This window comes from Chelonoidis abingdonii, chromosome 19 (assembly GCF_003597395.2).
Source record: "Chelonoidis abingdonii isolate Lonesome George chromosome 19, CheloAbing_2.0, whole genome shotgun sequence".
In the NCBI taxonomy this organism is placed as follows: domain Eukaryota; kingdom Metazoa; phylum Chordata; order Testudines; family Testudinidae; genus Chelonoidis; species Chelonoidis abingdonii.
Genome location: NC_133787.1, coordinates 41,176,009 through 41,198,784, shown reverse-complemented (window position 1 = coordinate 41,198,784; position 22,776 = coordinate 41,176,009). Strand labels below are relative to the sequence as shown.

General features: G+C 47.4%; 1 protein-coding gene across 1 annotated transcript; it reads left to right on the top strand.

Annotated features, from left to right (window-relative positions):
• The first annotated feature begins 2,864 nt into the window (after positions 1-2,864).
• On the top strand, positions 2,865-22,009 carry PSMD7 (proteasome 26S subunit, non-ATPase 7). Its single transcript, XM_032783070.2, has 7 exons — positions 2,865-3,047; positions 5,572-5,663; positions 7,090-7,182; positions 8,239-8,336; positions 8,638-8,718; positions 16,330-16,421; positions 21,527-22,009. Exons 3-7 carry the CDS (start codon positions 7,155-7,157, stop codon positions 21,963-21,965), a joined length of 738 nt encoding a protein of 245 aa, XP_032638961.1. The 5' UTR covers positions 2,865-3,047; positions 5,572-5,663; positions 7,090-7,154; the 3' UTR covers positions 21,966-22,009.
• The last annotated feature ends 767 nt before the right edge of the window (positions 22,010-22,776 follow it).

Below are 22,776 nucleotides of genomic sequence, written 5' to 3'. Positions count from 1 at the left end.
ATTGATATATTTTGGAGAGAAGATGTGTTGTGCAATTGCTGGCCTTCCCTAAAGGTGCCCTCATGTGGAGTCTTAAAGGGATCCACCTTTGTCTTTCTTATTTTTTGACATATATAAAAGCCCATAAGGGTCCTGGTTTGTTCCATGATTCCACAGCCACAGAATTCAATTTACCACAGCAAAAAGTACATTAAGGACAATGATGATACAGTATCTTGAGTAAATACAGGCAGTTTCCCTGTCACCTAAGCTGAAAAGAGTAATCACTGAAATTTAAATGACTAACCAGAGGTGAGAGTAAAGATTTACAGTAGCATTCATCTTATTTGTTTACTTTGAGTAACGGGAAGTGGGCATATCACTTTACCTTCTGCAAAGAGTAGTTAGTTTACTTTTGTACAACACTTTGAGGATGTGAAATGGTTCATAGGATATAAGTATGATTATTATTGCTCATTAATACTGTAGCTGTCAACTGCTCAGAACTGTATAAATGTAAAAGAAGATGTACGACAGTTTCTGCTCTGAGAAATTTCCAATCTAAGAGGGGAATTCATGGTTGAGTTGCAGTCAGTTTATTTCAGGTATATCAACATAAAATGGCTGCAAAGCTCTGATAAAGCCACCCCAAGGAAAACCCCCAGTACAGGGTGCCTCTCCAGTAGGCATAGTGACAGCATAGCTGGATCTACAAGCACAGAAGTCCACAGTATAGGCACTGGGCTGAAGGTAGGCTGGCAGTGGGAGAGTGCATAGGTACACTCCAGCTATTTTCTGATAGTGCAAGAGCCCACAGAAGGGACACAAGTTAGTACAGTCTTCAGGAACACTTCAACAAATGCAGGGGGCAAGCGGGCATCTTGCAGCCTCAAGACAGGGGAAGTGAAGCCAACCCCATCACCAGAACAGGATGTATACCTCTCTGGGTCTAATCCTTTGGAAGTACAGTATTGTTATTGGTTTCAACAGGAGCAGAACCTAGATTAGCAAACACATTACAGACATTAATGACACCAGTTGGCCAATCGGAGGCTCAAGATCAAATGAGGTGGGTATTTTACTTGTTTAAGATGCAGTGTTGTTTTGGAGGGGGTTTTAACACGAGGGCTGTGCAGAAGGAGCCCATTTTAACTTGGTAGGCAGGACAACCTTGCTGTCATTCCTTGTTGCCTCCTCCCTTCCCTGCACCCAAGGAAAAGGCCCTGCAATGGTGGGGCTGGCTGGAGAACAAGGGGGCGGGTTGGCTCTGTGGGTGCAGACAACACCTGAACTGAGCTCCCCACCAGTACCACAGCGCTCGGTCTGTCCAGACTGGGAGCTCCTCGGGGCAGACGCCAGGCCGCACGTCAGTCAGGCCCTGCCACTGGGGTGACGGCGGTGATGAGGGAGGAAAGCCCAGCTCACTGGCTGCTAGGCCCAGCACCCCCGCCCTGGTATGGGGCTGCCCAGCGAGCGCCTCCCCTCCTGGTGGGGCATGTGTGACGATGTGGTTCTGGCGGGACCCAACTGAGAGTGCCAAATCAGGACCAATTGCTCAAACAGGGCAGTCACAGCCCAAGGCTGGGGTTTATCCACCTCTAAGGCAAACCAAACCAGCCAGACAAAAGACTTCAGTTTCACCCCACTGGCTAACTGCAAGTCACACAAGCAATTTCCTTAGACCACTCATCTCCATATCACCAAGTCCCACAGCGTCTGGGATGAATGGTATAAAAACCAACACTCCAGTAAAAGTAAGAATAAGGTCTCCCCGACCCAAAGACCAAGCCCCCAGACCCAGGTCATATAACAAGCCTCAGGACCCTTACCCCACAAATCACACGGCCAATCCTTAGAATAGAAATATAAAGGTTGACTTCATAAAAGGAAAACAGATAGAGGCTAGAGCTTAGAATGCGCTAAACGAGCAATTACAAACAGTAATGGCAAAGTTCTTAGTCACGGGTTGCTAAGCAGTGACTGAAAGTAAACGCAGTTCAAATTCAAGTCTCGGAGTACTCCCCGCTGGGATGGTCCGCATTCCAGCTCCCTATGTACGAGCTTCAGCTTGTAGCAAAGTCCTCCAGCGGTAAGAAAGCAGAGAAGACCAAAGGAAATCAGCGCCTCGCCTATATAGACTTTTCCAGGTGTAAGAACACCGCCTTGTTCTACTGGAAAGTTTACCAGCAAAATGGATTGCAGCACATGGCCAAGTTTCGCTCTACTCCAGTGAGTCTACAGGCGTATTCGCCTTCCTTCGATGGTCACATTGGTAGTAGTCCTTAAATCGCCATCAAGCAGCAAAGCGAGAGCTGACCCCAGCCCGTCGGATTTTCAGTAACACAGAAAACAAGTTCTTGAAACAGACAGAAGCAGAGCCAATATCATCAACTTCAACTACAGAAATGAACACGAACCAACACAGACACAACAATCCAAACCGTACCTGGCTCAGGACACCTTTATATGAGACCCCCTTTACATAGATATGCGTGCCAACCACAGAACCGTGGTTGCAAACCCATGTCTATAGTCCCAGTTCATATTATCAAGAACGTCACAGGCATGTCGCTGAAGCCTCTCGCAGCACCAGGGCTGGCGAGGTGTTTCACAGGCCTCCGCTTCCTTCAGATGCTCAAGCTTGGGGCCGTTCAGTCCTTTGACCGGCCCATTTCGGAGCCAAACTGTACCTCCGCCCGAAAATGGCGGTGCTGTTACCAGGAGGCGGGTGCCATAGACCGGACCACTCCTAAGATGGCGGCACCGGTGTAGCTCGCGGGCAGCCAGTCCCTCCAGCGACCATTCCAGGGGCGTCTTCCAGCCGCTCCCCTTCTGCCGCCCTTCTCCAAATGTGGCTCGGAGGCCCGCCCCGACGGGCAGCTGGAAGCTGGCGGCAAAAGCCTGGACTGCTGGCTGAGGCGCCGGGCCTGCTGCGTGCGGGCCGGGTCGCAGAAGAGTCGGGCCGAAGGCGCGACTGGCCGACTGGCCGTCGACCGTGTGGGGTTCACCCACCCCCCCGCGTTTGGTGGGTCGGGGCCTTGCTCCAGCGGGCTGGATCACTTCAACAGGTAGGGCGCGCGGAGCCTGGCGCGCCGGCGCTGAGTCACGTGCCCGGCCGGGCCTGCTGGCGGGGACCGGGCCGCCTGTGCGGGCCGGGGGCGGGAGCGCGGAGCCATGGCCCTGCCGGGGCGAGCCCCTCACCCGCGCCTCATGGCTGCGGGAGCGGCTCGGGCCCCGGGCGGCGGGGGAAGCCTGGGCCTGGCTCTGGAGTGTGGGGTGGGTCGTGCGTGTCGGTGCCCGGCGCTTGCAGGGACTCCCGTGTGGGACTTCGGCACCCAGGAAGCCCAGCTGCGGGCGTGCCCCGTTCTCCTGCTCCCCAATAGTCTGTACAGTAGGCGGACCCGGGGGACTGGTGACGGTAAAAACTTGGGGCCTGTAGAGCTGAAGTTCGCTGCTGAGCCATTCCTAGCGACCTGCTCGCGAATCCAGCCTGGCTGGGCTGCTTTTCTGTAGCTGGAAACCTGCGTCTCTGCGTGCAAAACTGTTCTCCGGCAAGAATGGCCGCCGCGCTCATGCAGGAGAGTTACTGCAGTCTTCAGGGCTACTGTTACGCTACGTCCTTAAAGACCCCAAACTAAATGTTACCGACTGTGTAGCCTTTTTATAAGCAGTTACTCAGTGCTGTGAAGCTTTAGGCTTTGTATTGTCTGCTACATATCTCATTGATCAGTAAAACCCAGAGCAAGTATCTCAGAAAACTTGAAGATTTTGCTTCAGTAGTTTGATATTCTGGCTGTGTGTGGCAGAAAGTAGAAGGGGCTTGTCTACACTAAAGAGCGACACAGCCTTCTCACTACAAGTCAGTGAGCGTGAATGCTCTTTTGTGGTATTTTGTCAGCACTTTTGCCGACAATATACTTCCAGCCCCACAAGTGGCATAAGCTTTGTCCTGCCCACGAAGCTGCATTCACACTGCTGCTTTTGTCAGCAAAACTTTTGTCTTTCGTGGGGGGGGCTTTTTTAAATACTTGCGAAAGACAAAAGTTTTGGCAACAACTGCGCTGTGGGCACATACCCTAGATAACTTCATAAATGTGAAAGTCAGCACCAGCTATTCAGATTTGGGGATATGGCCTGTAGCTGCAATTGTGAGCATAAATGGGCAATTAACTAAATCATCTGACTGCACAATTTCCACAATATTCATGCAGTTATGCTAATTTATGCTTCCAAATTATGCAATCAGATGAATATGCATTTTTATGTGTACAATTCTGAAAATCTTGGAGCTCATGTTTATCTTAAAACATAGGCTCTTCAGGACAGAGATCATGCATGCGTGTGGTTCTGTATACCATTTAAAAAAAAGAAAAAGCAAGTGGATACCTTTCCATCAATAAAATGCAACTACAGTGTCCTAAAGCTGCATGAAGGGACTGCAAAAGCAACAGTTTAGGAATGATGACTTCTTCTAATTTTGTGATAGGAGTTTGAACAGTACCAATATGATGTATTGAGAGTTATGATTTGTCATGGGGTATCATTTGTGATTTAGTAAATTACAAAGATGATAGTTTATGCTTGCATCAAAGGACATGATATTCCCAAATGGGTTTATTTGTTTTTCCCTTAAGCAAGAACAATTGAACCAGAATTAAAGTAATATTTGAATACAGTGAAATTGGTTAACAAGTTATAAATACCATTTTGTTAGGCATAACTGACTTTGGTTTTAAATGTAGTGTGTATATTCTCTGTATATTGAAACATGGCACTTTTCATTTGTCTGGTTTAAACAGATTTTACCCTTAAAGCTACAGTTCACTCAGCAGAGAATAAATTATATTTCTCTAAACATCTTGTGCAATTTGTGCTCAGTGTGCCTAAAATGAACTTACTTGTACTAACTGACAAGCACTCAATGTAAAAAAAAATCTTTTCCTTCAAGGCAGCGTACAATAGCAGAGAGAAACCTACTATTGTAAAAGTAAATTAGGGATGATAGTGAACAAAGTTGAAAGTTTACTGTACTTTTTACAAAACAAATGCGGTAGTAGCCCTCTATTTTATGACACAGTAATCTCTGTTATAGTGGCATCCATTAGCTGCATGGAAACATCTAGTGCATTTTTCACATCAGAGGATAAATTACAAGTGTAGCGCCTGGATTTAGAGTGCACTGTAACAACTTCTTTAGGTATAAATTAAGTAATGGTAAGGAACATATTACCCTGTTCGTCTCCCACCTACATTCCCAAGAACCACATGCTGTTTATCTTATAATAAACAATATATGGAGCTATATCTATCTCATAGAACTGGAAGGGACCCCGAAGAGTCATGGAGTCCAACCCCCTGCCTTCACTAGCAAAACCAAGTACTAATTTTGCCCCAGATCCCTAAGTGGCCCCCTCAAGGATTGAACGCTCAATCCTGGGTTTAGCAGGCCAATGCTCAAACCACTGAACTATCCCTCCCCTTTCTATCTTAAAGTCAGATGACAACTGATTCATTTGTACTATTGGTGTTTTATTTCCAGTATCAAATATGTTGCATTTCTTAATACAAACTGTGACAGTCTTTTCCATTTAGAATAGGAAAAGTTGGGAATCAGAAGCGAGTTGTTGGAGTGTTGCTGGGCTCTTGGCAGAAGAAAATATTAGATGTCTCCAACAGTTTTGCAGGTGAGTTTGGGTGTCCTGTTCTGTTTACCACCTATTAAGCTAGCTAGCCGAAAAACTGCCAAATGTTTTTCTTGCACCATCCTGGCACATTAAACTCTTCTTCCCATTTATAAATTCATGAAGCTATGGTGTCTACATTTTCATGGAAAAATGCTAGGTATCTGCTTACAAAAGAACCCGATCCCATCAGTCTCCTACTCTGCATCTTGTTTGCAGCAGTATCCAGTGGTGAATGCTCGGAGGCAGCTGTAAAACTCCTAAAGCAGCAGCAGTTCAGTATACTCAGAGGTGGAAGATTTCTTCCTGATCCTGGATTGTGATCATTTTATGACCTTGGGCTTTGAAGACTCATGGCTTGAGTTACCTAGCTAATGTCATTGCAGATATTACTTATTCACATGAAGATCTAATGTTTTATTTGAAAAGTATCTTTTTTCTTTAAGAATAGCCCATGAGAATTGCACAGATATTGCTTAAAAAGTATTTTCACTTGTATTAAAATCATTACCTCTTGAGTTTGAATCCTGGTTTTGTACAGTGCTAAAATCAGAACCTGTATGGCCTTTTCTGACTTTTTTGTTTTCTTATTTGCTTCTCTTACCTTCTCTCATTCATCTGCTTTCCAAAGGGGGTATTTATTGATAAAGCAAAATCATCCATGTTGGCTCCTGCGTGAAAATCTGGGAACAAAAGTGTAGCCTAATCCTGGGTTATTTTTTTGCAGAGTTGTGAAGATGGAGTAGCAGTTTGGTCAGTTAAACGGCAGGGCTGCCAAAAATAGAACTTTATAATTGGAGTTTTTTTTTGTATTCCTGTAAATTAAAGCCCTGTTGCTCAGAACTAAACTTGTAGCCTGTTATCCATAATGCGAACTAACAAAACAAACTAGTTCTTTACTCAAGAAAATGGCATATGCAATTATTTTTCAACAGACTTCATAGAATTGTAGTTATTTGTCTAATGGAATGTGTCTTATACCACAAAGTAGCTTTTCACCTCTGTTGACCCAACCAGGCTCTAGTGACCTTTTGGGACCCACATTTTCTTTATCAGAAGTCCTCACACACCAATTTTGTGTAAATTGTTCATACGCTGGAATGTTCCTGGCGTGTTCTTGAACACTTTGCCCAGAATAATTCAATTGCTTTGGTTTTCCTTGCTCAGTTCTAAAACAAATTCAGTAATTATCAGAAAACCACTTTGAAAAAATCAGCTAATGTTGCTGTTTTCCTGTTGAGTTTTACAACAGTATCTGCAGCACAGTATAGCAGATACTGTATTGTATTCAATCAAAATGGAGAAAAATTACTTTTTTTTTCATTTGTAGCCAAGAACTTGCTAGGAAAAAATCTGATTTTTCTGTGAAAGTTTTCAGGCTGGATGAAACTTGAACTACTAAATATTGAACTAACTGTTTTGTTCCCAGTCCCTTTCGATGAGGACGATAAAGATGACTCCGTGTGGTTTCTAGACCATGATTATCTGGAGAACATGTATGGAATGTTTAAAAAAGTCAATGGTAAGTGCACATTGAGTGGTTGATATTTGCCTAGAAACTCACTCTCTAAGTCTCCTGGTAGCACTGTACTTCCAAGAACTGAGGTGATGATCTTGGGGATTGAATAGCTATAAGAAATTCAAACCCTGATACTATGACCCCTTCCGCCAGAATCTCCTTTCCCTCTGCCACCTTTCCCTCATATTAGTGCAGATATCTGAATTACAAATCAGGTGAACTGATTAAACTTTCTGTTTTGTTTATAAAGGTCTCACTTTTCTTTTCTTTGTAAGATTATGAGGGCTGAATTTGGAGACACTACAGTAATTCCCCTGTGAACATTCTCAGCCCTGGGAAAAACTCTTATTTAGACTGCTGCTGATCTTATGATTCCTTAAGTATTTGAGTCTCAAGCCTAGTGCAGATCTTGCAGCTTATCTTTGAATTTTTGTGCAGCAGGATGTCAAGAGCCACACTGTGACCCCCTTTTGTCTCTGAGAGAGCCCCACAGTCTGTGTGCTCAAAAGTGCCATGTTGCATAAACCAGCTCTGACTTGGGGATCATTCTTACTAAGGTAGTTTGGGTTGTCTGGGGTGATGCACAAATGGCTCGCCTGTGCTGTCCAAGATTAAATGCAGCATTATATTATCTCATATGCACCCATTATTGAAGTGTCTAGGCACAAAAATCAATTTAGCAAATATCTTCCTGTGAAATCCTGTTTTCCAGATTTGCCAGTAAATTTTTAATCTAAATGCGTTGTTCAGCTCCCAACCTTCATATGCCCTCAGCCATCACCTGCTCCGTTTTCCATTCCTAAACTGCCTTCCACCAGCACAGGATCTGAGCCGAAGTAGTGCAAAGTACAGCAACAATTTAATTTCTCAAAGCATTTAGGCCTTTACTGGTGTCTGTAAAGCAGAAGTGGGAGTTCTATGTGATGTCCTTTGAGAACTTTGGGCACAACCCAGGGTCAGGCAGTACCTGGATTTGAGCACGTGTATGCCCTTCTATGAACTATCTTCCTGTCATTACCCTCAGATTCTGACTATTCTAATTGTTTTTGTTTTTCCCAGCTAGAGAAAGAATTGTTGGATGGTACCACACAGGCCCCAAACTACACAAGAATGACATTGCCATCAATGAACTAATGAAAAGATACTGTCCTAATTCTGTAAGTAATGCACTTAAACTGTTTATGGACCTTCTGGGAACCTGCAGTCCCTTCCAGCTCCATCTGCAATTTGCAGTAGTGACATGAAATTTAGTAAGATATAGCATGGTTGATGTAAAGAGAATAGAGCACGCAGATCAGTCTCCGTTGAAAGAGTGGCAGACATTTTTTCCTCTGCTTGGAGTTAGAAACCTCTTTGATTGAATAACAAACTTGTCATTGCTAGAGAATTAGCAGTTGGCCACAACCTGTTTGTTCTAGTTCTTGAGTAGGTTTTGTCTAAGATGTGTTTCTCCACCAGGTATTGGTAATTATTGATGTAAAGCCAAAGGACTTGGGGCTGCCAACAGAAGCCTATATTTCAGTTGAAGAAGTTCATGATGTGAGTGAACATTTCAGTATTTGTCATTTTCAGACTATTGTGGGGTTTCCTGCAAAAGGGAAAGAGGTGCTTTAAGGAATAGCTACGTTAAACCATGTTGCCTTGTCCTTTAGGGTACCCTTTCTACTACATCACTTTGGATTTTTCAGTTCAATAGATAACATTGCGTCTGCTAACTAGGGGTTTTTTGCCTTTCAGTTTAAACCTGCTAAATCAGTGTTTGAACCCCCACTGTAAATTTCAGCTTATTGAACCAAAATTATCCGTCCTGCAACACTCCTGAAAAGCAGTTTCTCCCTGCTTGAACCAAGGAGCTCTGCTGGTTCTTGCAACTTCAACTAGCTGTATCGATTTTGAGTGCTGCTCCTTTACTGTTTGTCACACCCATGAAAAAAGCAGCAAGATGGAGTATGCATTTGATACATCTGATACACATCAGCTTGTTGCAGCAGTAGTTTGAGTAATCACACACCTCATCTTCACCAGCTTAGTCTTAACTACACAAGGTTGACTTTACTATCTTTGTTAATCACTCATCTATCACCACTGATTTTGTACACTAGAATCAGTGATGACTTTTTGTCCAGATTTAATTTTTGACGGTTTTAAAATCAGAATCCAGAAATATTTAAAAAAAAAAAATACCCAAACTTGTCCTGTCATTATCTGTTTGAGGCCCATAGTGGAGAGAGACAGCTGTTCCCAGGTTCTCCAGTCTTAAATCTATAGGGTGTTTTTTCTGGTTTTGTGAACTCTTGTTCTTACAGCTGTTGGTCCCCACTGGGCCTGAAGCATGGTACAACCAAAACTAATACAAGTCTCAAAGATAACTAGGTCCCATCTTCAAATAAAATAGTCACCAAGGCACTCGGTTACACACGCACTCTCCAGTACATAACCCTGCAAATTAACTACCTGGAAACTATTGAGCCTCACCAAGAATAATGAGTACAGGTGAAGTGGTGGGTGGGAGGAGCATTAATGTACAGAATAATGTGGTGTTATTATCACCTCAGCTGTCTCTAGCATTTCTGTTGGTTAGTGACATCTGCTTCAGTTTAACTGGTGTGCACTAGAAATTAGGCAGCACGTTAAAGTACCTTTGTTGATGACCTCCCTGTCGACTTCCAGTGGCATGTCTAGCCAGTTTTCTAGATTAATTTAAAGAAAAGACGGTTACTCACCTTTGTAACTGTTGTTCTTCGAGATGTGTTGCTCATATCCATTCCAATTAGGTGTGCGCACGCCGCATGCACATTCATCAGAAGATTTTTACCCCTAGCAACACTCGGTGGGTCAGCTGGGTCACCCTCTAGAGTGGCACCGCATATATATCCCTGTCGACCCAACGGCCCTTCAGTTCCTTCTTGCCGGCTACTCCGACAGAGGGGAAGGAGGGCGGGTTTGGAATGGATATGAGCAACACATCGAATAACAACAGTTACAAAGGTGAGTAACCCTTTTTTCTTCTTCGAGTGCTTGCTCATATCGATTCCAATTAGGTGACTCCCAAGCTTTACCTAGGCGGTGGGATCAGAGTGAGATGTCGCAGAATGTAGAACTGCTGATCCAAATGCTGCGTCATCTCTGGACTGTTGAACCAATGTGTAATCTGATGCAAAGGTGTGGACCGAGGACCAGGTAGCTGCACGACATATTTCCTGGATGGGTACATGAGCCAGGAAAGCGGCAGATGAAGCCTGAGCCCTGGTAGAATGGGCAGTAAGGTGGCTCATTGGAACATGAGCCAAGTCATAACAGGTGCGGATGCACATCACCCAAGATGAAATCCTCTGGGAGGAGACAGGTAGACCCTTCATCCGGTCTGCCACCGCGACGAAGAGTTGTGGTGTTTTACAGAAGGGCTTTGTTCGCTCGATATAAAATGCGAGCGCCCTACGGACATCTAGGGGGCGCAGTTGTTGCTCCCAGTGTGATGAGTGTGGCTTCGGGAAGAAGACCGGAAGGAAGATATCCTAGTTGATATGAAAGGCCGATACCACTTTAAGGAGGAAGGCCGGATGTGGTCACAACTGTACCTTGTCCTTATGAAACACTGTATATGAGGGGTCCACCGTGAGAGTCCGAAGCTCGGAAACTCGTCTTGCCGATGTAATGGCTACGAGGGAAGGCTGTCTTCCAGGACAGGTACAGCAGCGAGCAGGTTGCTAGCGGCTCGAAGGGAGGAGTCATAAGTTTGGCTAGAACTAGGTTGAGGGCCCAAGTTGGGGCGGGGTGGCACACTTGTGGGTATAATCGCACCAAGCCCTTGAGGAACCTCAAAACTATGGGGTGAGAGAAGACCGAGCGGCCGCTGTCCTCTGGATGGAAGGTAGAGATGGCTGCCAAGTGCACCTTCAATGAAGATACAGCTTGGCCATGCTGTTGGAGAGACCATAGGTAGTCCAAGATGGTAGGGACCGGAACCTCGGTGGAAACAACATTATGTTGGTCGCACCAGCAGGAGAAGCGCTTCCACTTGGCCAGATATGTTAACCTAGTGGAAGGTTTCCTACTGCCCAGGAGCACTTGTTGGACCGAGGCAGAGCAACATAACTCAGACTGGCTTAACCACACAGTAACCATGCTGTGAGGTGAAGAGGCTGCAGGTCTGCGTGGTGAAGTCTGCCGTGGTCCTGAGTTATCAGGTCCGGGCAAAGAGGTAGAGGGATTGGGTTGGCTATCGACAGGTCAAGCAACATGGTGTACCAATGTTGCCTCGGCCAGGCTGGAGCGATCATGATGAGGTGGGCTCTGTCTCTGTGGAGCTTGAGCAGGACCCTGTGAACCAGTGGGAACGGTGGGAAGGCGTAAAGCAGATGGCTCGTCCACGGTATCAGAAATGCATCTGAGATCGAGCCCTGGGAGAGACCTTGGAAGGAGCAGAACGTCTGGCATTTCCTGTTCTTGCGGGAGGCGAAGAGGTCTATGCGGGGAAAGCCCCACTTCTGGAAAACAGAATGGATAACTTCCGGACAAATTGACCACTCGTGAGACAGGAAGGATCTGCTGAGTTGATCCACCAGAGTGTTCCGAACCCCTGGGAGAAAAGACGCTATCAAGTCTATCAAGTGGGCTGTGCAGAAGTCCCAGAGTTGAATAGCTTCCTGGCAAAGGGGGGAGGAACGTGCTCCTCCCTGCTTGTTTATGTAAAACATGGCCGTTGTGTTGTCTGTGAACACTGAGACACAACAGCCTTGTAACTGCCCTTGAAATGCCTGGCACGCAAGGCAGACTGCTCTCAGCTCCTTCACATGGATGTGCAAGGCCAGTTCCTGAGTTGACCAAAGGCCTTGAGTGCAGAGATGTTCAAGGTGGGCGCTCCAGCCAAGAGATGACACGTCCGTTGTGAGGGTCATTGAAGACTGAGGCGGATGGAATGGCATCAGCCACCAGTCCAGGGAGCTTAGGATGACCAAGGGGATCATAAGGATCATGTCTATACTGTCTCTGTCCAGGCAGTATACCGAGGAGAGCCAAGTTTGAAGGGGATAGAGACGTAGTCTGGAGTGTTTGGTCCCAAACGTGCAGGCAGCCATATGACCCAGGAGGGCGAGACAAGTGCGAGCCGAAGTTGTCAGAAAGTTGTGTAGGCCTTGTATTATCGATACCATCGCCTGAAACCGAGGCTGTGGTAAGCAAGCCCTGGTGAGATTGGAGCCCAGAATGGCCCCAATGAATTCTATTCTTTGTAAGGGAACCAGAGTGGATTTCTCTATGTTGATCATCAGGCCTACTCGCTCGAATAGGTCCTTGATGCCCACATGATGGGTGACTTGGGTCTCGGAAGCCCCTCGAATGAGCCAATCGTCGAGATATGGGAAGACATGTATCCGACGAAGGGAGGTGGCGACTACAGACGTGCATTTTGTGAATACCCGTGGGGCTGTAGAGAGGCCAAACGGAAGGACCGTAAATTGGAAATGTTGACAGTTGACCACAAACCGGAGGAACCGACTGTGCGGAGGGTAAATGACAATGTGAAAATAGCATCCTTGATATCGAGGGCGGCATACCAGTCTCCCGGATCCAAGGATGGGATGATGGTCCCCAGAGATACCATGCGGAACTTCAGCTTTAACATGAACTTGAGTCCTCGCAGGTCTAGGATAGGTCTGAGACCTCCCTTCACCTTGGGGATTAGGAAATAGTGGGAATAGAACCCCTTGCCCCTCGAGTCCTTCAATACCTCCTCTATAGCTCCCATGGCAAGGAGCATCCGTACCTTTTGCAAGAGGAATTGCTCATGAGAGGGGTCCCTGAAGAGGGATGAGGATGCAGGGTGGGAGGGAGGGGGCAAAGTAAACTGGAGGTGGTATTCGAATTCTACTGTGCGTAGGACCCAACAATCCAAAATTAGTTGGGTCCACGCAGGGAGGAAAAGGGAAAGGCGGTTGTAAAAAGGAGGGGAAGGATCCTGAGAAACAACTGGTACGCCGTCCTCGGGCATGCCTTCAAAAGTTTGGTTTGGGTTTCACAGGTGGTTTGGAGGGACCCTGATTCTGACCCCCTTGGGGTCCCGACTGCCGTCTGCGATTGCCTCGGCTGCACCTTCTGCTGAAGTCCTGTTGTGGCCTAGGCGGGGGGTAAGGGCGGTGAGGCTAGGGACGGAAGTATCTGTGCTGAGTCACCGGTGTGTGCATCCTGAGTGAGCGCATGATCACTCTGTTGTCCTTCAGGCTTTGCAGCCTAGGGTCTGTCTTTTCAGAAAATAGGCCTTGTCCATCGAATGGCAAGTTCTGTATGGTGTGTTGCAGTTCAGGTGGAAGGCCTGACACCTGAAGCCATGATATTCACCTCATGGCAATTCCTGAAGCCAGAGTTCTGGCTGCAGCGTCTGCTGCATCCAGCGAGGCCTGGAGAGAAGTTCTCGCCCCCTTCCTCCAAAAGGGCAGCAAACTCCTGACGGAAGTCTTGGGGAACTAACTCCGTGAATCTTCCAGCCGCTGCCCAGGTGTTATAGTTGTGCTGGCTAAGGAGGGCTTGCTGGTTTGCCACCCTGAGTTGGAGGGCCCCAGCAGAGTATACCTTGCGGCCCAATAAGTCCATGCGCCTAGCCTCCTTTGATTTTGGAGCCAGAACTTGCTGGCCATGGCACTCCCTTTCGTTGACTGATTGCATGACAAGGGAGCAGGGAGGAGGGTGCACATACAGGTACTCGTATCCCTTAGAGGGTACCATGTACTTCCGCTCAACTCCCCTGGCCGTGGGTGGAATAGAGGCTGGAGACTGCCAGATGGTATCGGCATTTGCTTGGATCGTGTGAATGAATGGCAAGGCCATTCTTGTGGGGGTGTCAGCTGACAAAATATCCACCACAGGGTTCTCTATCTCCGGGACCACCTCCACCTGAAGATTCATATTCAGGGCTACGCATTTCAGGAGTTCCTGATGTGCCCTCAGGTCAATTGAAGGAGGGCCTGAGGAGGAAGTCCCCGCCACCGCTTCATCTGGAGAGGAGGAAAGGCCAGGGACAAGAGGGTCCTGCGTGGGCTCCTGTTCTTGGGCGACATCAGGCTCAGGTGGAACCTGAGGGTCTGAGTGCATGGGAGCTTCCTCCATACCCGCAGGAGGCAGGCGGGTGACAGTCGCCTCCGGCACCCGGTGTTCCGATGATACGGAGCGTGATGGCACTGGAGGCACACCTTGGGCTTGGTGATATGCCCAAGGTGTCCAGAATGACCACTGATGAGGTCCTTGTTCTTGGGCCTGGGTCTCCTGGAAGACTGGGCTGGGCACATCTGAGTCAGTGTCCTGTGCATAGGAAGCACTGTCCGCTTGAGATGACACAGATGTGTCGAGACGGCCACGGAGGAGCTGAAAAGCCCTGGGAAGGGTCTCCATCTCTAGACGATCTCTCTCTGTGCAGTACTGGAGACTGGTATCGGGAACGAGACCGGGACCTGCGACTGGAGCGGTGCCGGGAGGTCGACCGGGATCTCGAAGCTCAACGTCTAGAGCGGCTGCGAGAGGCGTGGTGCCGGGAGCTAGATCGGTGCCGAGAGTACCGGGCCAGTGAACGGGACACTGAACGGTGCCGCGAGTGCAAACGGTACCGAGATGGAGAGCGGTGTCGGGACTGCAAGCGGTGTCGGGACTGGGATCGGCGACGGGACCGAGAGTGCAGGTGGGACCGCGATTGTAGTCGGTGCCTCTCGACGGTGCCGACAGAGGATGGTCTCAGCAGGGCAGGCTTGCCGATTGATTGTATAACCCACACCGGCAGTGCCGGGGGTTGAGGCGGCGCAGACTCCATCAGCACGATCAGCTCCCTCGCTGTGGAAAAGGTCTCTGGCGTGGAGGGAATAGTGATCTCAACCACGGCGTGCGCCGGGGAGCTTTCAGGCACCGGACTCAACGGCCCTTGTGGGACCAGAATCGACCATGCCGAAGCTGGCGGTGCTGTGGCAGGTGTCAGTGCCAGGCAGTCCGACTTAGGCAGGTGCTCCGACTGTGGTGCAGGCGGCACGGAAGCAGCAGGAGTCTTTTATGTTTCTTAACCCGCGGGGAGAGGGAACGGTGCCGAGCAGGCATCTGTGCTGGCGACGGTCGGTGCCGTGGGACCTTAGCGGTACCAGTGCAATCTGGTGCCAAAGAGACGCTTCTGCCTGATGTGGACTGTCCGGCGCTCGGTGCCAAGGGCGGAGGAGTAAGAGTTGCCTACATCAGGAGCTGTTTGACGAAAGTCCCACTCCTTCTTCGTCCTGGGCTTGAAAGCCTTACAGATCCAGCACTTATCTGAGAGATGGGATTCCCCAAGGCACTTAAGACAGGAGTCATGGGGATCTCCCATTGGCATCGGCTTGTGGCAGGCCGAGCACAGTTTGAAGCCTGGTGAACCGGGCATGGGCCCCGGAACCGGCTGCGGGGAAGGGGCTAATCGCCGAACCCCTCTCAACTATAAACACTAACTACAACTATAGAAATTATAACTATATACACAAGGATTAGTAAGAGAACTGCGAGTAGCTAGGGAGGTGGAGATCAGCTAAGCCGCGCTTCACTGTTCCAACAACCGACACGGGCGATAAGAAGGAACTGAAGGGCCGTTGGGTCGGCAGGGGTATATATATCTGGCGGTGCCACTTTAGGGGACGATCCGGCCAACCCACCGAGTGTTGCTAGGGTAAAAATATTCCAACAAATGTGCACGCGGCGCGCGCACACCTAATTGGAATCAATGAGCCTGCATTCGAAGAAGAATATCAGTTTCTTAGTCTCCCTTTTTAAAACCCCATATACTTAACTCACTTTGGGGATTCTGTTATGAACTAGTTGTCACCATATCTGTGAACTGTGTGGGGCTCTCCTATCCCATCTTGATAGGTTTTCCTCACTGGCTGTTTCTGATCCTATTCCTATCATGCATGTTCCACTTATTCATCGAAGCAGGCCAGACGTAGCTCTGGATAAAATGTACAGTGCTTTTTGGCTTGTAACAAATCCAGCTTCCAATAAACCTTCTTTGCTTTGAAGTTTCATTGGAGCAGTTCTGCTGTTCACATGCACAGTGCCCAAAACCTGCTCATTTGAATTTATGCTGTCACACCTGTAATCATCTGTTCTCTATTTCTAACCTTGTCACCATCCCATTCTTGTACCCCAACAAAGGATGGAACGCCAACCTCCAAGACATTTGAACATGTGACCAGTGAAATTGGAGCTGAGGAAGCAGAGGAAGTTGGTGTTGAACACTTGTTACGGTAAAAGCTTTATTTTAATGAAAAACCTCATCAGTGGTTGGATGGCAGGTCATTTTATCCATCTAACAACTGCTGACACCAGCTCCCTGCCCAGGGATACGATACAAGAAACAAGGACCTTGTTACATGCTACTTAAACACTTAGCCTGTTTAGATTAAATTAATTCAGCAATACTGCATAATATAGAATCTGCTGAACTCATTTCTAGTGAAATGTTTGACTGTTTTTTTCAAAAAACAGTCAAACATCAGTTTCACCTTGCTCCTTGAACTCCAGCAAATAGCTTGAGATACTTCAGAACAATGTAGAGTCACACTCCATGGTTCAGAAAGACTTCCATTTAATACTGATGTTCATATTGCTCCTGTGACAGCAACAGCCACCTGTCAGAAAGGAGAGCAAAATTATCTGGGGGCAGACTGGGCAGACCTTTCAAGACTCAGGCCTTGTCTACACGGCAGAAGTAAATCGAAGTTATCTAAATCGAATTTATAAAACCGAATTTATAAATTCGAATTAGAGTGTCCACACCACGAATCTCAAATCGAAGTTGTGCGTCCATGGCCCATGTCTTACTTCGATTTCAGGAGCAGTGCACTGTGGGTAGCTGTGACACAGCTATCCCATAGTTCCCACTTCCTGGTTTTCAGCCCAGTGCCTGCTGGGACCAAAAACATTGTCCCGGGTGCTGCTGGGTACAGCCTCACCCCCCCCTTTGTGAAAGCAGCAGCCAACCATTCCGCGCCGTTTTTCCTGGGTGAAGAGAGCAAACGCCATAGCACAGCAAGCATGGACCCTGCTGAGACCATGGACCCTGCTGAGACCATGGACCCTGATGAGACCAGTAATGCAATCGTGCAAGTTTTAAACAGCTCGCGCACTCTCGTGCTGTCTATGCTGAGCCATGACCTGAAAATTCAGGAGGAGAGGGGGAGGAGGAGGTGGAGGAGGAGGGACAGGAGGAGGACTTGGAGTTTGAGGAGGCAGCTGCGCACCGACAGGAGCGATGTTAATGATGGTGATGATGACGACATAGAGAGTGATCTCTCCCTAACCGCAGGACCCAGCATTTTGGAGCTACTGCTGGTAATGGGTCAGCTTCTGCCCATTGAACGCCGATTTTGGGCACGGGAAACAAGCACAGACTGGTGGGACCGCATAGTTTTGCAGGTGTGGGACGATTCCCAGTGGCTGCATAACTTTCGCATGCGTAAGAGCACTTTCTTTGAACTTTGTGACTTGCTTTCCCCTGCCCTGAAACGCCATAATACTAACATGAGAGCAGCTCTCACTGTGGAGAAGCGAGTGGCAATAGCCCTCTGGAAGCTTGCAACTCCAGACAGCTACCGGTCAGTCGCGAATCAATTTGGAGTGGGAAAATCTACCGTGGGGGCTGCTGTGATGCAAGTAGCCAAAGCAATCGTTAGGCTGCTGCTACGAAAGTTTGTGACTCTGGGAAACGTGCAGGTCATAGTGGATGGCTTTGCTGCAATGGGATTCCCTAACTGTGGAGGGGCCATAGATGGAACCCATATCCCTATCTTGGCCCCAGAGCACCAGGGCGCCGAGTACGTGAACCGCAAGGGGTACTTTTCCATGGTGCTGCAAGCACTGGTGGATCACAAGGGACGTTTCACCAGCATCCACGTGGGATGGCCAGGAAGGGTTCATGACGCGCGCGTCTTCAGAAACAGTACTCTCTTTAAACGACTGCATCAAGGAAATTACTTCCCAGACCAGAAAATAACAGTGGGCGATGTTGAGATGCCTGTCGTTATCCTGGGTGACCCAGCCTACCCCTTGATGCCGTGGCTCATGAAGCCATACACAGGCAGCCTGGACAGTGCTCAGGAGCTGTTCAACTACAGGCTGAGCAAGTGCAGGATGGTGGTAGAGTGTGCATTTGGGCGTTTAAAGGGGCGCTTTCGATCATTACTCACTCGCTCAGACCTCAGCCCAAAGAATGTCCCCGTAGCTATTGCTGCTTGCTGTGTGCTCCACAATCTCTGTGAGAGTAAGGGGGATACCTTTATGGCGGGGTGGGAGGCTGAGGCTAATCGCCTGGCCGCTGACTACGAGCAGCCAGACACCAGGGCGATTAGAAGAGCACACCAGGAGGCGGTGCGCATCAGAGAAGCCCTGAAAATGTGTTTTGTCGCGGGCCAGGGTATGGTGTGATTGCAGTGCTTCTTTGCCCTTGATGAACACTCCCGCCTCTATTGACTCCCTGTAAGCAACCCACCGTCCCCCTTTACTTACAGCTTGCTGCAGGACTTTCAAAATCAACCCCCCACCCTTTCATTACATGTGGCTGAAGGAAAGAAAGCCAGTATGTTTTAAAAATCATTTAATCTTTATTAAAACTCATTTGTTATTGCTTTAAAAACATGCGTTCATTTTTAAAGGATCATTCCCTGTAATAAAAGCACCCTCCCCCCTTTGGATGTATGTCTGATTAGAAAGGAACTATATTCAGAGGCACAGATTTATCTAGGTATCCCTGAAAGCTGTGCTTTGGGAGGAGGATCACAGGTAAGGAAAAGCCCATGAAATACATTTCAGCTTCATTACAGCCTTTTGGTTGGGCTCTCCATGGGGGTGGAGTGTGCTGGTGCAGGAAGCCTTCCCCCACGCGTTCTAACACGTCTGCGTGAGGGAGATATGGAACCTGGGGAGCTTGGAGGGTGATTAAACATGGACTGCAGTGGCACTCTGTAACCCCGCTGCTGTTCCTGAACAATCAACATGCGTCTGAGGATATCAGTGTGATCACGCAGCAGCTCCAGCGTTCCATCACGCCAGCGCCTATCTTCCTCCCTGCTCCTCTGATCTTCCTGCCTGTCTTCCTTGCGCCACCTCTCTTCTACCTGCCGGTCTTCCTCTCGCCACCTCTCATCTCGAGCGTCTCTCCTGTCCTCCCGGTCACTGGCATCTTTCTTGTATTTTGCTATCAGTTCCTTCAAATCACTATGATGAGCTGTGTTACTGTGGCTGACTTCCATGACTTCGGAAAACATTTCGTCTCTCGTTCTCTTTTTCCTCTGTCTCTTGGGTAGCCTGGCAGATGGGGTAGTGAGTAAAGAACACTGCACAGCTGTATGGTGGAGGTAAGAGAGAGAAGTATGTAAAAAGATACATTTCTTAGAACAATGATTCCACTCACTCACACAGCACAAAACTATGCACCTTACGCAGGACATGTGATTTCACTCCAAGGTCACATTTTTCATCTTTTAATACTGGGAGACTCTGTCCCTGGGCTCAGAGCACAGTACAGATGCAGCTTGCTGGTACTGCCATTATAAATTTGCTTCCAAGCAGCCATGGTAAGTCTTTATGTTTGTCTCACCCCTCCCTGCTAAAGCATCATCGTAGCACAACTCCCCTCCACCCAGCTACATGGAGTGGCATTACAGTAGCATAATGGCCATGTTTGCTCTCCTAATTACAAATAAATTACTTATTTCAACCAGGTCACAATGAACGATAGAACTCTGGTGAGAGTTACAGCAGAAGAGGCAGAGCGAATGTTTCATGCCTGTGATCAGAGTCCTGGCGCTTATGCATCTATGCTTTGTGAAGCAATGATTCCAAATTACGTCATGCATGCCTGGAGGGGCAAAGCATCTTTCATTGGAGGACCGGCTAAGGCAGCATTGCCCCGAAATTTACTGAAAAGGCTCTTTGATTTCCTGCAATATCAATTCATGGAGATTTCTTGGGAGGATTTTCATTGCATCCCCAGACATGTTAAGGAACTTTTCATGTAACTGTAATGGCTAAAAAGAAATGACAACGCATGCTTAAAAATTGATAATTAAAAAACGCTAGTTTTTAAATATGACTGATCTAAACATTTACTCACCGCTGGTCCCTTCCATGGCTTCACTTTCTGTGATAGTGGCTTGATTAGCCTGTTGCAAGGTTAAATCTTGGGTCAGAAACAACTCCTGGCTGCTGTTGGTAATTGAGAGCTGTGTGCTATCAGCAATGTCTCCCTCATGTACCTCTTCCTGATCTTCCCCCTCTGCAGAATCCTCAGCCACAGTTGAAACTGAAATCAGGTCATCTGAATCCACGATTAAGGATGGGCGACTGGTAGCCAAGCCCCCAAAAATTGCATGTAGCTCTGCATAGAACCTGCATGTTTTAGGAGCAACTCCAGAGATCCCAAAGCTCTTCTGTGGTCCATGCTGGAGCTCTTTTTCTATTCTCAGGAGACTGCATTTTTAAAGGTGCAGCGTGATTAACTGCTGCTCAGAGCCCCACGGTGGACAAACAGGAAACTGATTCAAACCTCCACGGGTCTTTTCCTGTTTACCTGGCCAGTGCATAGGAGTTTTGAGTGCTGTCCAGAGTGGTCAGTGGTGATCTGTGGGATAGCTCCTGGAGCCCATTAACTTCGATTTCCGTCCACACTGCACTAAATTCGAATTAGTAAATTCGATTTTAGGGTTACTCCTGTGGTTTAGTAGGAGTACTAAAATCAATTTAAATAGCCCTTTAATTCGAATTAGAGGGCTGCGTCATGTGGATGGGTGCTCCATAAATTCGAATTAAAGCCGTTTAATTCGAATTTAAGGCCTCGTGTAGACATGGCCTCAAAGAGCAGAAAGGCATCGTTTACAAATGGTCAGAGGGAAATTTTGCTTTGGTTTGCCTTCACTCTTTATATTTGTAAATCTCGGAGCCTTCAGTGAAATGTTAAGTCTCAAAAGGCTCCTGTGGTGATAAACAACTATACCTATTTTACAGCTGTGTAATCTGGAGAGATGTGACTTGCCCAAGTCCCCAAAGTGAGTTAGTGACACAGCCTCTCATAGAACCCAGGAGTCCTCTCATTATCTTCAAACCATCAGACTAGTATTCCTAAAAAATATTCAGTCCAAAGAGAGCATGTGGTGACCTTTATCAAATCTATGTTAGGTGTTTCTAATGCACCCAATGTAAATTAGTTTTTTCTGAATCTTCACTGTGAAGTTTTTGTAAAATTTTACTTCATCTACCCTTCAAAGCAGCCTTCTATAGATCTTTCTAGCTCCAAAATAAATTAATGTATGAAAAGTAACATTAAGGCTTCTCTTTCCTATTTTGGGTGTTTCAGAGATATTAAAGACACAACAGTGGGCACTCTGTCCCAGCGAATCACAAACCAGGTCCATGGTTTGAAGGGACTGAACTCCAAGCTTCTGGATATCAGGAGCTACCTAGAGAAAGTGGCCATGGGCAAACTACCCATCAATCACCAGATCATCTACCAGCTTCAGGATGTCTTCAACCTGCTGCCAGATGTCAACCTGCAGGAGTTTGTCAAGGCCTTTTACCTGAAGACCAATGACCAGATGGTAGTGGTCTACTTGGCTTCTCTTATCCGGTCTGTGGTTGCCCTGCACAACCTCATCAACAACAAGATTGCCAACAGAGATGCAGAGAAGAAGGAAGGTCAGGAAAAGGAGGAAAGCAAAAAGGAGAGGAAAGATGAGAAGGAGAAAGACAAAGAGAAGAGTGATGGCAAGAAAGAGGAGAAAAAAGAGAAAAAATGAAAAGTGTAGTTTTTTATTTGTAAATTAAAATCTTGTAAACTAAATCACTCTGCTGCTAGAAGGTTCTTTTCACTTGTTAAAGTGATCAGAGTTGTCTGTTCTTGCCTGTCTTGGGAGGCACTTTCAGAGCAGCTGCCTCTGCTGTTACATCATACAGGCAGATAGCTGGATACACGGGACAAGGGGATTCAGTCCACACAAACTGGCAGTTATAATAAGGAACAGGCAGTCTTACTACTGGGAAGGAAAGCCCCTGTCATTTCAGTCCTCAGCGCTGTAAAGGGAGGAAGCAACAAAGGTAAAGTGCAGCATTTGTCATCTGCTGCCAGTAAAATCTTGTGTCCCAAGATGCTTTCTGTCTCCTTCCCTCATGATTAGGGTCTACCGGCTATTTGGGGTTGCTACCATGTAGTATGTAAAACTACTGAACTGTATGCATGACCCTGCTGGTCCTTGCCATCTTGCATTCTGCTGTCACTCCTGATCTGTGCTTAAGGGCCTGTACAGAGGATGAATTTACCTGCCCAGCCTGTTGCCCAGGAGATCTTGAGGTTGGGCTCCTATACTGTTTTACTTCCAAGAGGAGATTAAATGGTTTGGTTTGTAACTCTGACTTCTGGTCATTTTTAATCCCAAAAGTCAAATTGGAGCTGATTTTATTAGTGCTGGAGTGAAGCATTTAGGATACAAGAATCTCATTTCAGGAGGAAAGACACTGAACAGGTTGTGGCCTAGGAGGATGAGATGGGTTTGTGCCTTTCGTGCTGAGATGAGCAAAATAGCTCTAGAGTAGTTGGTGCCGTACTGCCAA

Coding starts and splice junctions, on each gene's coding strand:
- PSMD7 (XM_032783070.2), top strand. CDS start 7,155: ATGTATGGAATGTTTAAAAAAGTCAATG. Junction 8,719..16,329: donor CAGTTGAAGAAGTTCATGAT/GTGAGTGAACAT, acceptor ACCCCAACAAAG/GATGGAACGCCAACCTCCAA. Junction 16,422..21,526: donor GGTGTTGAACACTTGTTACG/GTAAAAGCTTTA, acceptor TGGGTGTTTCAG/AGATATTAAAGACACAACAG.